This window comes from Rhagoletis zephyria, unplaced genomic scaffold (genome assembly GCF_001687245.7).
Source record: "Rhagoletis zephyria isolate East Lansing unplaced genomic scaffold, Rhagoletis_zephyria_1.1 Rzeph_scaffold_00883, whole genome shotgun sequence".
NCBI classification, from domain to species: Eukaryota; Metazoa; Arthropoda; class Insecta; order Diptera; family Tephritidae; genus Rhagoletis; species Rhagoletis zephyria.
This window is the reverse complement of record NW_016157967.1, coordinates 6,935-20,758: the sequence shown is the minus strand read 5'-3', so window position 1 is coordinate 20,758 and position 13,824 is coordinate 6,935. Positions and strand designations below refer to the sequence as shown.

At 38.6% G+C, this 13,824-nt stretch overlaps 2 protein-coding genes across 2 annotated transcripts; one reads left to right on the top strand and one right to left on the bottom strand.

Moving 5' to 3' along the window:
* The first annotated feature begins 678 nt into the window (after positions 1-678).
* Capr (Cell cycle associated protein caprin family member) lies at positions 679-6,846 on the top strand. The gene is made up of 5 exons (XM_017614689.1): positions 679-1,194; positions 2,746-2,928; positions 2,993-3,159; positions 3,222-5,701; positions 5,757-6,846. Exons 1-5 carry the CDS (start codon positions 877-879, stop codon positions 6,140-6,142), a joined length of 3,534 nt encoding a protein of 1,177 aa, XP_017470178.1. The 5' UTR covers positions 679-876; the 3' UTR covers positions 6,143-6,846.
* A 1,263-nt stretch (positions 6,847-8,109) lies between these two features.
* LOC108361921 (uncharacterized) lies at positions 8,110-9,584 on the bottom strand. Its single transcript, XM_017614700.1, has 3 exons — positions 9,138-9,584; positions 8,926-9,071; positions 8,110-8,850 (listed from the first exon to the last, which is right to left on the bottom strand). The coding sequence occupies exons 1-3, from the start codon at positions 9,283-9,285 to the stop codon at positions 8,707-8,709; spliced, it is 438 nt and encodes a 145-aa protein (XP_017470189.1). The 5' UTR covers positions 9,286-9,584; the 3' UTR covers positions 8,110-8,706.
* Between the last annotated feature and the right edge of the window lie 4,240 nt (positions 9,585-13,824).

Below are 13,824 nucleotides of genomic sequence, written 5' to 3'. Positions count from 1 at the left end.
ATGATTTTTATTTTTCTCATCAAGAATATTTTTTTTTTTTTATAAATATTTTTTCGATGAGTTGTTATCGTTATTTAAGGTTTCTATTTTTCGGTCGTATTGTGAAAAATAGAAATTAAAATTTTACTTATATTCTGGATCGGGAAAAGCAAACAATAACGATTTAGCAAAGTTTTAAATATAAAAATCGGGATATTTTGAATGATTATTGTACAGTCATCGGCGCATGAGATAATGGAAACTCCCCTGATTGGAGGAGGAAAATCGGCAAAATAAATATTAAACAGGGAAGGAAAGAAAATAAAATTTAGCTTGCTCTCCTTGTAAACCAGGCTTGTGCATGTTACTACTAACATCCTGCTACGGCAACTCTTTCACACCTAGAGGGCGCTGTTACAATATTAAGTTACCCGAGTCTTACAAAAAAACTTTTACTCTAAAAAAATCACAAATTTAAAAACAACTAATTATAACTTTTACAAAAATAGAACAAAAATCTATTCAATTGAATTTCCAAAAATTATTACCAAACATTGGCATCTTTGCAAGATTTTTCGAAGTTTGCGCTGGTGTGCAAAAGGAACAACCATTTGGGAGAGTATATTATTGCTAGTCCTTCACACCCAAGCAATTTCATATTGTGAATGCAATTTTTACAACGTTTTTCTTTGTGCTTAATTTTCGGAAAGTTCGCTTGAACGAAATTCGTGATTCGCCGTGGTCATCTTTTTAGTCGTTGTGTGGTTTAGTTCTTGCTGCGGGCTCTATCTCTTATTTGTATTCGGTGCAATTTTTTTGACACACACAATTGAGGACCTCATACAATCGCTTAAAACGCGCTGCGCTTCATTCCCCATTCGGTTTAATCAGTGGAGTATGCCTTCTGCTTCAAACAAACTGGAGAAACAAGCCTCCATAGGCTCTGTGCATGGTACTAGTGGATGTAATAGCGGTGGTGGTGCTGGTGGCGGAGCCACCAAAAAGTCTCAAGATGTGATTAACGCCAACGCTATTACTGAAAATAATGCCACTAGCAATAATACCAACAATACTACTAATGAGGGCTCCGTTACTTCAAACAGTAACAATGCGAAGGGAGCTCCAACTATGAATCCTGTGCTGGAAACGAATATTCCAATGAAGCAAACTATCACTACAATTGATCATAAAATACGCAATTTGGAAAAGCGCAAGGTGAGTGCAATACAAGCCTTTGGTGGATGGATTTCTAGGTCGATTATATTCAAATATAGAAGCTGGGTATAGATTTACAAATAAGCCGTTTTAATGGGCATTGAGTGAAGTGTTATACGTCTGGGAGAATGCGGCAGACTTCGCCAGACCGGCCGCAAAATTTTACTTTGGATAAAAATGCTAGGGCTAGAAGCGTAAAACACTTATAGAATTAATTAAGCCCCTGCTAAAGTGTTAGCAGTACAGTGTTAGCAGTACATTCAATCTTGGTGGATTTTGTCGCATATATCCATTAAGTTCAAACGCGTTTTTAGCATCACCTCCATTTTCTTTAATTTGAACAAAAAGTTTGTGTTCGTACTATTTCGGTTTTATTCGGTGCATTTCGCTGATTTATTCACGCGACGCCATCTTTGTTACGGCGATTGTATCAGAAGCAGATGTCGCAGCAACAATTTACAAGACCACTTGACACGGTTGCCATCTCTACGAGGAAGCGAAACGTTGGTAGCACGAAAAACATGTAAACAACCACGCATGTTATACGGTTTTAAATGCCTGTATGACGCATACTTTGCAAAAATTTGCATCGGTGGATAATGAATAGGAAATTGGTTTTATTCAAGTAACGTCGGCGACGCATTTTCTTGGCGGCTTATGCGATGTGGCAGCACTAGAACGGGAATACGGGAACTCCATGTGCTACTGTTCGAATTTCGATATTTCATCTTGGCTATTTTCCACGTTTTTCGTTTCGCCTTCTATTTGAATTCTTCTCCCTTTTGTTACTTTATTCAATTTCGGTTGGCCCTCTTATTTTAGTCGCTTTTGTTTTTCGCCTCCGCAGCATTTTTGTTTTGTTGTTTTCAGGAAGATTGGTTTTCGTATTCCATAGCATTCGTAATAAGCAACATACAAATTTTTTCATCTTGGCTGGTTTACCGCCTTCGCATGATCGCATAAAATTAAAGTTTTCTTGATTTTGGTGTTGTCTTTTGCTCTATTTGTTTACGACAAATCAATGCAATTTCGTCAACAAAGAATTTATCTTTTGCCGGTGAGCAATAAATGCCGAAATAGGTAGTGTGACACAATTTGGCGATATTGAATATGAATAAACAATATAGAAGCTGTTATTAATTTTTTTTTATGGAATGCATTTTTAATAAAATGGACCTGTAGAAATTTCTGTAACTGAAATGGCAGAACATTTAAGTCACAAAATTGCCATAGCATGTGCGTGCCCTAGGAAATTTTGCTTTTATGTTTTTTGACCGTCCTAGCCCTCTGGTGATCGGTTCCCATGATTTCGCTCTTAAAGTTTTAGTGTTGCCGCTGAAAATAGCAGGTAACAACAAAAGGCTTTACAGGATTTCCAGGAACAGCTCTGTTCTCCATTTCTTTACAATCTCGACATTACTCTAAAATAACAATTTAGATTTAATTCTGTATACAAAAAGTTAAAATCTGGATTGAAAACTGACTCCATGTAGCACTCTAAGAAAAGCAATAATTGCGAGATATAATCTCATGTATTTTTTCTTTTGACAGACTAAGTTGGAATCATATCGCACCATCCAAGCTTCTGGCAAGGAACTGAGCGCTGACCAAAAGGCTGCAGTAGCTAAGTATGATGCTGTTATTGCAACCCTGGAATTTGCTCGGGAGCTATCCAAGCAAATGTGGCAGTTTGTGAAGGAGTCTGAAAAAGAGCAAAGGAAACAAGCACGCAAGGTATTTGTAGTAGCTTCATACATTATTATTGTTAATACGTATTCTGCTTCATTTCATTGTGTAGGATGTTATTGCCCGTGCACTTGCGGAGACTGCCAAAATACGTGAAGTTTTAGTTATTCAAAATATTCTAAATTGTTTCACCGATGACTCAATTCGAGCTGATTTCGAAAATGGCGAAAATGGCGCTATAAAATTGGAAACTGCCGACATGAATATCTTGGAGAAATAGTTAGTTTTTCAATTAAAGAAAGGTTTCTTTATTAAAATTACATATTAATTTTAATTTGCAGTTGCATTGATGTGCAAACCACTCGTCCTGAATCTGCAGAAGATGTACCATTTCTTACTGCCGCACAAAAAGCGGCCGAACTTTTTTCAATGACTATTGACGGACGCCCGAAGACGTATGCTGATAACATTACGTATGATCAACTACGACGCATTTTCAATCAAATACAAGAGTCTGGTTATTTGGACAAAGTCTATCTGGTCACTCCCGAACCCGAAGTTGAGAGCAAGGAGGAGGGGGAGGAGTTTGGTGAAGTTGTTGAAGGTGAAGAGACAGTTACTGCGGAAGAAGAAACCTTAGAGGAGGGAATGGACAAATTGAACGTTTCATCTGAGGATGTGGATGAAGAGTTAGATGAGCAGAATACAGCAACCAGTGTAGGCGGCGAAGATGCCGGTGGATTACCACTGCATGCTAGTGTCGCCAACGACTTGCAACAGCAGCCACAACAACAGCAACTCTTGCCACCGCAAATGGTACCACAGCAAACAGTCAAGGAGCACCTTGATGTACAACAGCAGGTTCAAACTGGTTTACCACAACCTCAACAACAAACCAATGCAGCAGTAATGCAACCACCAAACCCTGTTCCTGGGACAGTGCCAAGCTTTCAGGCACCATTACAAGCGGGCGGTGCGGCACCAGTGCATTTAGCAATGTTTGCAGCACAACAAATGCAGGCAGCTCCACCTCAGTTGCAACAGGTACCGCCCGGCAGCATCATAGGCGTGCCTCAAGTGCCGCCACAAATGGTGCCCGTTGCTCAAGCGCCAACACCGCAGCAGCGACAAATGATGACCAGCCCAGCTACGCCAGCGGGCGGCGTACAATTGCCACAAGGCGCGATTCCAATCCATGGCACACCACAACAACCACCAGGACATTTCACACCCACAACGGTACGCGCTGTAGAGCAGGGTTTGTTCCCGCATAACCGGCAACAATTTATACAGCAACAGATGCGTCCAGTAGCTGAGATAATCGGCAATGGCAGCTTCTACTTTTTGCAGGAGAGCGAACTGGATTCGCCCGAAATAGCTGGAAATGCGCCTATTGGTAGTGTCGTATTTGAACAACAGCAACCGTCGGCACAACAACAAGCGCATCAGCAGCAGCAACAACAGCAACCCATTCCACACGAGAATGTTTCACAGGCTCAACAACAGTTGCAACAACAAAATTTATTGAGTCACGGAAGCGAGCTGCAAGCGGCAGAGCTCCACAAGAGCCAGCAACACCACTTACATCAACAACAGCAGATCTTACAGCAACAGCAGCAGCACCAACAACAACAACACCATCAACCACCACAACCGTCTCAACAGCAACAAGCGATTCCGACGCAAACATTTACAAATCAGTCATTCCCACCCATGCAACCGCCGGCAAGCGTGGTAGTATCAACCAGCGCTAACATTAGCAACACTCCGACAATAGTGAGTAGCACACCTAGCCCAATGTTCCAACAACAGCAACAGCAACAACAACATCAGCAGCAGCAGCAACAACATCAGCAGCCGCAGCAACAGCAACAACAGCAGAAACTTCCACAATTGTTCTCACCTATCGGCGGTCCGGGTTTGCCGCCTCAGGAAGCCATTGCAGCACATCAGCAACAGTTGTTGATCAACGAACAGCCGCAGCACCAGCCACCTATGATGATAATGGCACGCTTGACGGCGCCGCAAGCGCGTATGCCTCCACAAAATATAAACCAACAGCTCCAGCAACCGCCACAAGTACAGCAACAACAACAGCAAACACAACAGCCACAGCCGTCATTGGGTATGCAACCTGGCGAGGTACGGGTATCGGATGTGTCTGCAGCTACCGCTGCCGGTTTCCTGGGTTTCGATAATAATGTGGTGACCTTGACTTACGAGCAGCAAATGCAACAGCAATTGGCTGTCGTAGCAAAAGCGAGTGCTGCTGCTGCCGCCGCTGCTGCAGCTGCAGCCGCTGAGGAGAAGAAAGTAACTGAAGATATTGGCGCGCATAACAAGTTCAATGCTGGTGAGTCAGTGGTGGTCAACGAATGGGACGCCATGTCGAAAGCAAATGCCGATGTGCGTTCAGCCAACATCAATAGCAGTGTCGTTACAAACGCCGCCGCATCTGCTGCGCTTGCAAATGCATTGAAGTCACGCACTAGCGTCGTTAATGTCAACGTTGCCCCTGCTAATAGCAGTAGCAGCAGCGGAGGTGGCGGTGGGCCGGTCAGCGTAATGGAGCCGCCTACGAAGTGGAGCGCCGAAATGAATGCGCTTAGCAACCCATCAACGCCAAGTGCAAACAGCGACAATACCCCACCCATTGCGCGCAAAATTGAGTGGACATCGAGCAACAATAGTGGCGGCGGTGGCAGTGGAGGCGGCACCAACGTGGGTGGTGGTGGCGGTTATGGTGATAGCGGCGGTACGCAGTCAAACGCCAACACACATGACTCCAATCACTGGAACTCGAATCAACAGCAGGATGGAGGTTAGTAATGATTTTTTATATAGGTCGTTTTTCTTACAAACCATTCCATTTGTAGCACACTACAACAATGGTCGCCAGTTCCAGCGTCGACGTGGTCGCGGTAACTACGGCAACTCGCAGCCGAACGGTGGTGGACGCGGTGGGATGTACTTCCGCAACAACGATAACTCGTCGGGTGGCTCGTACTACCAGAACGGTGGCGGCGGTGGCGGCGGTGGCGGCAATGTGTACACGAAAGATTCCGGCTCGCGCTACGATTCAGGCAGCTACCGCGGACCGCGCACAGGCAGTGGCGGTGGCGGTAACGGACGCGGCAATGCGCCACCTCCACGCACGCTTGGTGGGCGCAATAGCGGTGGCGGCCAGACAAACACATCATCCAGCTCATACATGAACCGCTCATCGCAGCGCATGCCGATGGGCTTGGATAATAAAAACTGAAGCGCAGAGAATGAGAAAATGGAACACGTAAATACAGGTTAGAAGCAAACTGAAAATAATGTGTGATGAAAAAGCAGGATTGAAGCGTTTGAAGCAGAAGGCAGATTGATATGAACCTCTTAAGAATCGTAAATATATACATACATATATGAAAAAAGAAAACCGCAAACACAAACATATACACATACACTTACATATAGAAACTGAAAAAAAGAAAAACAAAAGAATACATTAACCTTTAATTAGTAGTGTGGCGAAAGTCAAAGCTGCAGTACCATAGTAGTAGTAACAGCAGCAGCGGCAACCACAAAAAAAGCAAGCGAAACTGCAACAATGAAATGTAAACATACGCGTGCGCGTTAATATTTAATTTCATAAAGAAAACTTTAAAGTAAAAAAAAAAAAATGGGGGAACAAATGAAAGCAAAAGGCGGAAGAGAAAAAGAAAAAAAGAATATTACATTTAAAGAAATGCAAAGAAACTTTATGCTAATTTCAATTACAGAAATACTTATTTATGTTCATTTTTTCTAATTAATATTATAAATGTATGTAACTGCTCTTTCATCATGTAAGCCAGAAAGAAAAAAGAAATCTAAAAATGAAGCGCAACCGAAACAACTGAACGACACAAAAACAACAGTATAAAAAGCATATGAAACACGATAACACCATAAATGCATGGTTGGCAGCAACTATAAAAACACAAACAACAAAAGTAGCNATGAAGCGCAACCGAAACAACTGAACGACACAAAAACAACAGTATAAAAAAGCATATGAAACACGATAACACCATAAATGCATGGTTGGCAGCAACTATAAAAACACAAACAACAAAAGTAGGAGTAGGGGAGTAGCCGTACAACCGAGTTGAAAGCGCTTCTGTACAAAGCAAAAGGCTAAAAAGGAAAACGTACCAACATTTTTCAAAGATATTTTAAATATTTAGTCGTGTTTGAAAAATGTTTAGAAATCTGCTATTATGGCAAAATAATATAAGCTACAGCGGCTTTAAGCGTGCTTAATTTGAAAAACAATGAATAAAAAATGGTCTGTGTCGTTAGTATTTGCCTTCAGCTGATAAAACATATTTTGTTTAGTATTTCAACGTGAAGTGAAGAGCAAAACGGAAAGTAATTATACGCCTACCTATTATAATAATTATTATTACTATTATTATTATTAAAATTAATTGATAAAAAACAACAACAAATAAATCATACAAAAATATTACTTATATTAAAAAAAGAGAAAGAAACAACAAACAAAAATTACAAAAAAATCTCAAGTTTATTATTTCACAACGTGGTGTGGGTGTGGTCATGGTGGAAAGGTTGTTGTAGGGGCTACTAAACCCCGCTCGAGACATCTGGTTCAGCTAAGAGGAGACCCAGGAAGTGCGCGACTTCCACACGGGCATGCGAAGAGGTGCCGTGAGTCATGCGTCGACTCTCCGCATGCCATTCACTTGTTGGGCACATCTTTTTCACATCTTCGTTCACTCTGCTCAGGTACGAGTTTAGCCTGCTGCAATATCCAGAGCGAAGTTGGACTATTGTGGTGCGAGTCTCCCGAGGCAGACAAAGTTCTGTCCCGTCCACGTCGAGTGGGTGTGTGCCCAAAACGGCATTCAGTTGGGTCCAGAGGTTGTTTCATGAACTTCTGGACTTCGTCCGTCAATTCGTAGTGGAAAGGTAGTTTTATCTACTGTCGGTATTAAAAGTTTACCACTTGGGCTGGTTCAGGTAATACCTTGGTCAATTTTCTTTCATAGCGGTCGTCCCTCGGCTGTCAGCGGCAAATCTTCGAATACATTTCTGACAATAAATAGCTATTCGTGTGATACAATCAGGCCGATTATGAATTCAAACTCCCTGGGAGTTTTCTCTCTTTTCCTATCATGAATAAAAATTCCCTGAGGACTTTTTATATTAAATGGCTTAGTTGAGCTCTCAAACTAGTGTCAAACCGCGTCTTTGAAGTTCGAATTTCCCCCGCCCAAGTTTTCCGAGTAAATTCTACTCCCTGGTAGTTAATTATTGGAGGATTTATTTTCCGGGAGAAACAGATTCACGGAGAACAAACTCCCCCGGGAGTATTAAGAATTGGGCTGAATGAATGCCCTTAAATGATCGATAGGCAGGTGACCATAGGGCAAACATGAAGGCGAGACCCAGACAGCACCCTGAAGGGGCGTAGTTCACTCTACAAGGATAACAAGTGAAATTTATGAAACGCGGTACACCCAGAAAAAAATTTAAATACTTACGTTACAAGGTGTTAAGTATTCCTGCAAATGAAATTACTCTAGTTTAATATAATATATTTCCGCATATTTTATATTGGCTGCATTTCTTTATTCATTCTGAGCGTTGGGAATAAACTTTTTTGTTTACTTATTCTTGAGAACGTTCCTGATGATATGCTAACGTATATTTCAAACGCGTTCTGTTTATTCTGGCTCTGAAATCGGATTATCCGGAATGTATAAAGAAACGCAACCATTAAATTAATTTTCTGTACAATTAAATACTTAATAGACTACCAACTAATTTTATTCTTCACGTAAGCTTCTTACGTTTTTCGTTTGCTTTTTGCTGTTCTTGTGCCTTACAGAGAAACCAAAGCCCCGCAATTATCAATGCTGCACCCACAGTTGATAGCAGTGTAAATACTTCTCGATACACAAGTGCACCTAATATAAACTAATAAAGCAATCATTATGTATTTAAATTAATATCATATAAAACAAATATTTTTATTTGCAACAATTTTATTACCGATAGCATATAATTGGCAGCAGCTGTTAGCACAGTTGCGGTCAATGTTTGTTCGGTGCATTGTAGCGCTTTGAGAAAGTAACGCCAATTCAACAAATTACAAATCACCATCAATGCAATGGGGAGTAGGCGCAGCAGAATCAACTCTACATAAAAAGTGCAAATTAAATAAGCTTTTGTTAATAAGTATAGTACTTAAATATTTTACCTACCGAAAAAGTAAATTGCATCCGTTGAAAACAGCTTCGCTAATAAAGGTACTTCCGAAATTTGACTTGGTGCACGACCAAAGAAGCTGCCGCCAGCAGCAAAGGCGCCAGCGATAAAACAATAACGATATTGCTGTAATGATCGTGACATTTTTGTTTGGATAAAAACTGATGTTTGAAATATTTGGGAGTTGCAATTGAAGCTCTGTATTCAGGATTTTGTATGTGGCACGTTTTTATGTATGTACATATGTAGTTATTCTCTCCGTGTCGGCTACTCTTCAGGAATGTTAATGGATTTACCAGCATTTACTTTATCGTTGTTATCACATCATTACTGTAATACTTATGCATGCTAATATATAAATATATCTAATTTGCAGAGCCCATAAACTTTGTATTTACTAATTTTCTTTTACTTAATTAAACAGCTGTTTCTTGTTTACATTCGGCTGCGGAAATTCACAGGGTTGCTTTGAGGATAAGGAAATTAAAAAGTGCCATTCATTTTTTGCTGTATGGATAGTCCCAATATGTGTAAGTAAAATAAGGAAAATTATCAATGCACAAATAAAATAACATTGAAAATATAAATTTCAAGTATTATTTTGAAGAAAATTTCACTTCCTCTATTTACAAACTACTTTTTGTTTGTATGGCTAACGGAAGCCTACAGAGTGGCGTGACCGTTAATGTATGTAATTTGGGGAGTTACAAATGAAATATATTAAAAGTAAGTAGTCGCTTTGTAGCGAGTTGTGGGTAACATGTAAGTTATTTCTTTCGTAAAGCAGACATTACTATCCCGTTAGACTACTCCCCGTTGTCATACAAGAAGGCTAAAAAGACATTCTTGCACTTTTCATTCAGATCTTGTCAGAGAGTTCCGTTAAATCAGTCCCAAGATTAAAAATATATCGATGCAGTTTTATTTTAATAATAATTTGCTAAGAAACCTTTTAATAAGAATCTTAGCTAACCTTTTGATGCAATGTACTACATACAGCAGCAACGTCCGTTTTGATTGAAGTAAACCGCGAACTATTTTATTTTAGCCTATTTTTCAAGTAGTTTGGAAATCCACTTCTTGTTTGATTGAAATCACTGCATGGTACATGGATCAAACTATGATATGTATTTCCACCGATTTATAGAAGAAATTTTAGTAAATCTTTACTCTGTATCTATGTCATGAAATATTAAATAACTAAACACTCGCTTGTCCGATTTTCCAATTCGCGGAATAAAGAAAAACAAATTTTCTCAAATAAAGTTTTCTTTAAAGTCAATTATGATTAATATAACTTGAGAAGAAACGAAATCATAAAACATGAAAATCGAAAATCTCATATTTCCACACCTCAACAGACCAAATAATATGTATTTCCCTTAGGAACCAGATCGAAGTGTGATATTTCCACGAGCACGCGACAAAATATTATACATACATATTTCCAAATTAAATTATTTTTTATTTTTTTCATATACTTGGTTACTAAAAAAATACAAGGGTCATGTTATATATGTACATACATACTAGCAGTAGATTTCTTAAATTACTCAGCAAAAATTTTTTAAAAGGCTATGCACAAAATAAGGAAAAAACCTACCTACATCAATTGGAAATTATATTATTGATCGAGAAAATCCAAGTCAAATTTTAACTCATTTTAATTTCATTTTTGATCGAAAACATATCGATTAAAAAATAACAATTATTCAGGCAGGTTCTGAGTCTAATTCGCTTTGAATTCAAATTGGCAGGGGTGGAAATTCACTTGGAAGTGTAATTTAAATGTATTTTAAACAAGAATCGTTTTTATAATACAATGACAATTGAATAATAACAAAAGGTTCATTTCAGGGCGAATTTATACAAGGTGGTGTTCTAAAATCAGCTGATTTCTTCGCCTTACCTGTATTTTGTTTTCACTGATTTGACAGTATACCCATCAAAAGCAAAAACAAAATACAGGTAAACTTTAGATGCGTTCCAGATGCTTCACGATTTGCAGGTTTTTACAGGAAGTCGTTCCAGGTGACCACCTTCCATAAGATTTATTAATGGAGAAAACAGCTGTTCCAGCAAATGGTGAATATCGCGAATTGAAAATTGACATAACACCCGTAATACAAAAACATGTGATTGTTGTTGTTGTAAACTAAATTCGCCAGTAACACCACCTTGTATAAATTCGCCTTGATTCATTTAAATTAAAATAACAGAGTTGGCATTGCTGATCTCGGCTAAATTGCAACAGCTGTAGCTCGTTTCTGTAACAATTCTCTACCAAGGCGAATTGAGATATGAATTCGCCGCTCTGTTCTCTACCATGAACCAACGACTACAGATCACCTAATCAGCCATCGTTGTATTTGTAATCGATTTTCAGAAAAAAGTTTTCGTAGCGTTTTTGACGTTTTTCGGTTTTGTTTACACCGTCTTCTACCTCTTCGTAGTGATTTTTTAGCGATTGAATGTGTTTTCTGCAGCGATTTTAATTATAAATTTTGGTTTATTACATATTTATGATATAAAATAAAGTGCTGTGTGATCGGAACAAGTTTGTGCGTATGTTTGGTTTGCCAAAAGGCGTAAATTTGCGTGAAAGATGGGTGCACGTTTGTGGCCAGAACGTTGGCATTGAAAAATCGACCCGTGGTAATGATATGCGATTGTAAAACACTTTCAATCATGAAAACCATATTTTATGAACTTTTTTTGCTAATTGTCATCAAGTTTCACTTTGTATATTTTATAATAAATACCAATTTAATCGCGCTCAATCACCGCGCCTTTTTCGTTTTCTTTGTTTGTTTTCATTCTTAGGCAGATGTCAAAAACACTCAGAAATATACTTTTTTCCTGCTTCTTTGATTAGGTGATCTTGTATTTTTGGTTCATGGTTCTCTACTGCTAATTAGTAGGTGAGAGTGACGTATTTTCTCTACCAGTAGAGAAATAATTGGTAGAGAAAAGTTACAGAAACGGGCTACTGATTGTCNACCAACCAACTGCCAAATTCCGGCGAAATGTCATCTGTTCGCTCACAAGAGAGAAATATCCAAAATAGTACGCGAACAGAAAATTTGCAGAAACTTGCAAGTTAGACGAACAGCTGATATAATTTTTGTTTACATTCAAAAGTGTAAAATTTGAAATGTACGAAAAGTTATCACAAAGTGTTATACTGACACAGTTTATTGATTAAACAAATAACTACTTATTTCTTACAAGTTTAATTAGTCGCATTTTGTAATTTTTAACTTCCAAACCATCAAATTCAATTTTGTGATTTGCGTAAATGCCAACCAGCTGTTTTTGATCAGCTGTTTTCCTGTTGGCAAAAATTTTTCCAGCAGAAACCAGCAGCTTCTCCTCATGAAATGTCACTTTGCTCTCTCAATTTCCCCTACTTTGCAACTTTTTTGCGTACGCGAACGCAAAAACTTGTAAGTTTTGGTTAAACATGAACAATTAACAGCTACGCGAACGAACCTAATATGTAATTATGCTACGAAAATTACATACTTTTTTCTTACAAAAGGGACCTTTTATGTCATTTAAATTTCCATTTTGGGTATTTAACTAAAGAGCCTTTGTGGGCACCTTTAACTTTAAAGTTGCTAGATGAAATCGATCAGCTAAATAAAGCATCCTTTAAGTTTTAAAGTATTCTTTAATCTCATTAGTTGCGTTCCAGATGCTTCACGATATTCACGATATGCAGGAACAGCTGTTTTCTCCATTAATAAACCTTATGGGAGGTGGTCACCTGGAACGACTTCCTGTATAAACCTGCAAATCGTTAAGCATCTGGAACGCAACTATTATGAAATCGGCCCTTAGTTAGCTACACTCATTTCTCAGTGTTGGAAAATAGAATCCAATACTAAGGGCCCTGTCACACGGCCAGTAATTATCACGATATTTGGATCGCGATCCATATTGATGGATTGATGGATCGCGCGCGAATGCTACATGTTCAATATTTATCGCGTCAGTATTTGCATAATTTTTGTGCTGAATGCTTATTATGACACAAGAAAATATTTTTATTTTGGGCGTATAATTTACAGATAATGCATTCCACAATTATTTTAAAATTTCCTGTGTTAACATATTTTCAATTTCTTTTGAAAGGTTTTAAGCACCGAGAGCGAATACATTTTCGATGTTCGCATTATGAGAGTAAAAGATGTTCTGACGAAATGTATGGATCGCGTTTTGAAAGTGCTACACGTTCAATATTTATTGACGGTATCGCAATCCGCGATCCAGATTTCAAAATTTTTTAGAAATTTTGCGTGCCTTGTGCAAGTCGTTGTTAGAGATTCGAGTCGTATAGAAAATTGCATGGCATTGCCTAGAACCCCCTGCCCCTACCTGGCTACTCCCATGACTACACCACAGCGGCCAAACCATGAGTTAAAAAAGCTATAAACTTAAAAAGAAATCTTTTTTTTTTTTTATTGAAAATATTTTGCATAATAATATTTATTGATGTTTTTATTTCTTTTTCAATCAACTGTTGATTATATTTTTGTTTTACTACTCATACGTATTTTTCAAATAGTTTACATAAGTGGTTTTCTTACCTACATATGCTTATGTATTTTCTTTATAAAGAAGGTTTAAATAATTTTTATATGTATGTACATATATCGCTCTAAATATATAAGTACATAA

Bases quoted from the DNA above. Each gene is read 5' to 3' on its own strand.
- Capr (XM_017614689.1), top strand. From the start codon at position 877: ATGCCTTCTGCTTCAAACAAACTGGAGAAACAAGCCTCCATAGGCTCT. The intron at 2,929-2,992 runs GTATTTGTAGTA...TTCATTGTGTAG, and splicing joins AAAGGAAACAAGCACGCAAG to GATGTTATTGCCCGTGCACT. The intron at 5,702-5,756 runs GTTAGTAATGAT...TTCCATTTGTAG, and splicing joins GAATCAACAGCAGGATGGAG to CACACTACAACAATGGTCGC.
- LOC108361921 (XM_017614700.1), bottom strand. From the start codon at position 9,285: ATGTCACGATCATTACAGCAATATCGTTATTGTTTTATCGCTGGCGCC. The intron at 9,072-9,137 runs GTAGGTAAAATA...CTTTTTATGTAG, and splicing joins GGATGCAATTTACTTTTTCG to AGTTGATTCTGCTGCGCCTA. The intron at 8,851-8,925 runs GTAATAAAATTG...TTGCTTTATTAG, and splicing joins CTGCCAATTATATGCTATCG to TTTATATTAGGTGCACTTGT.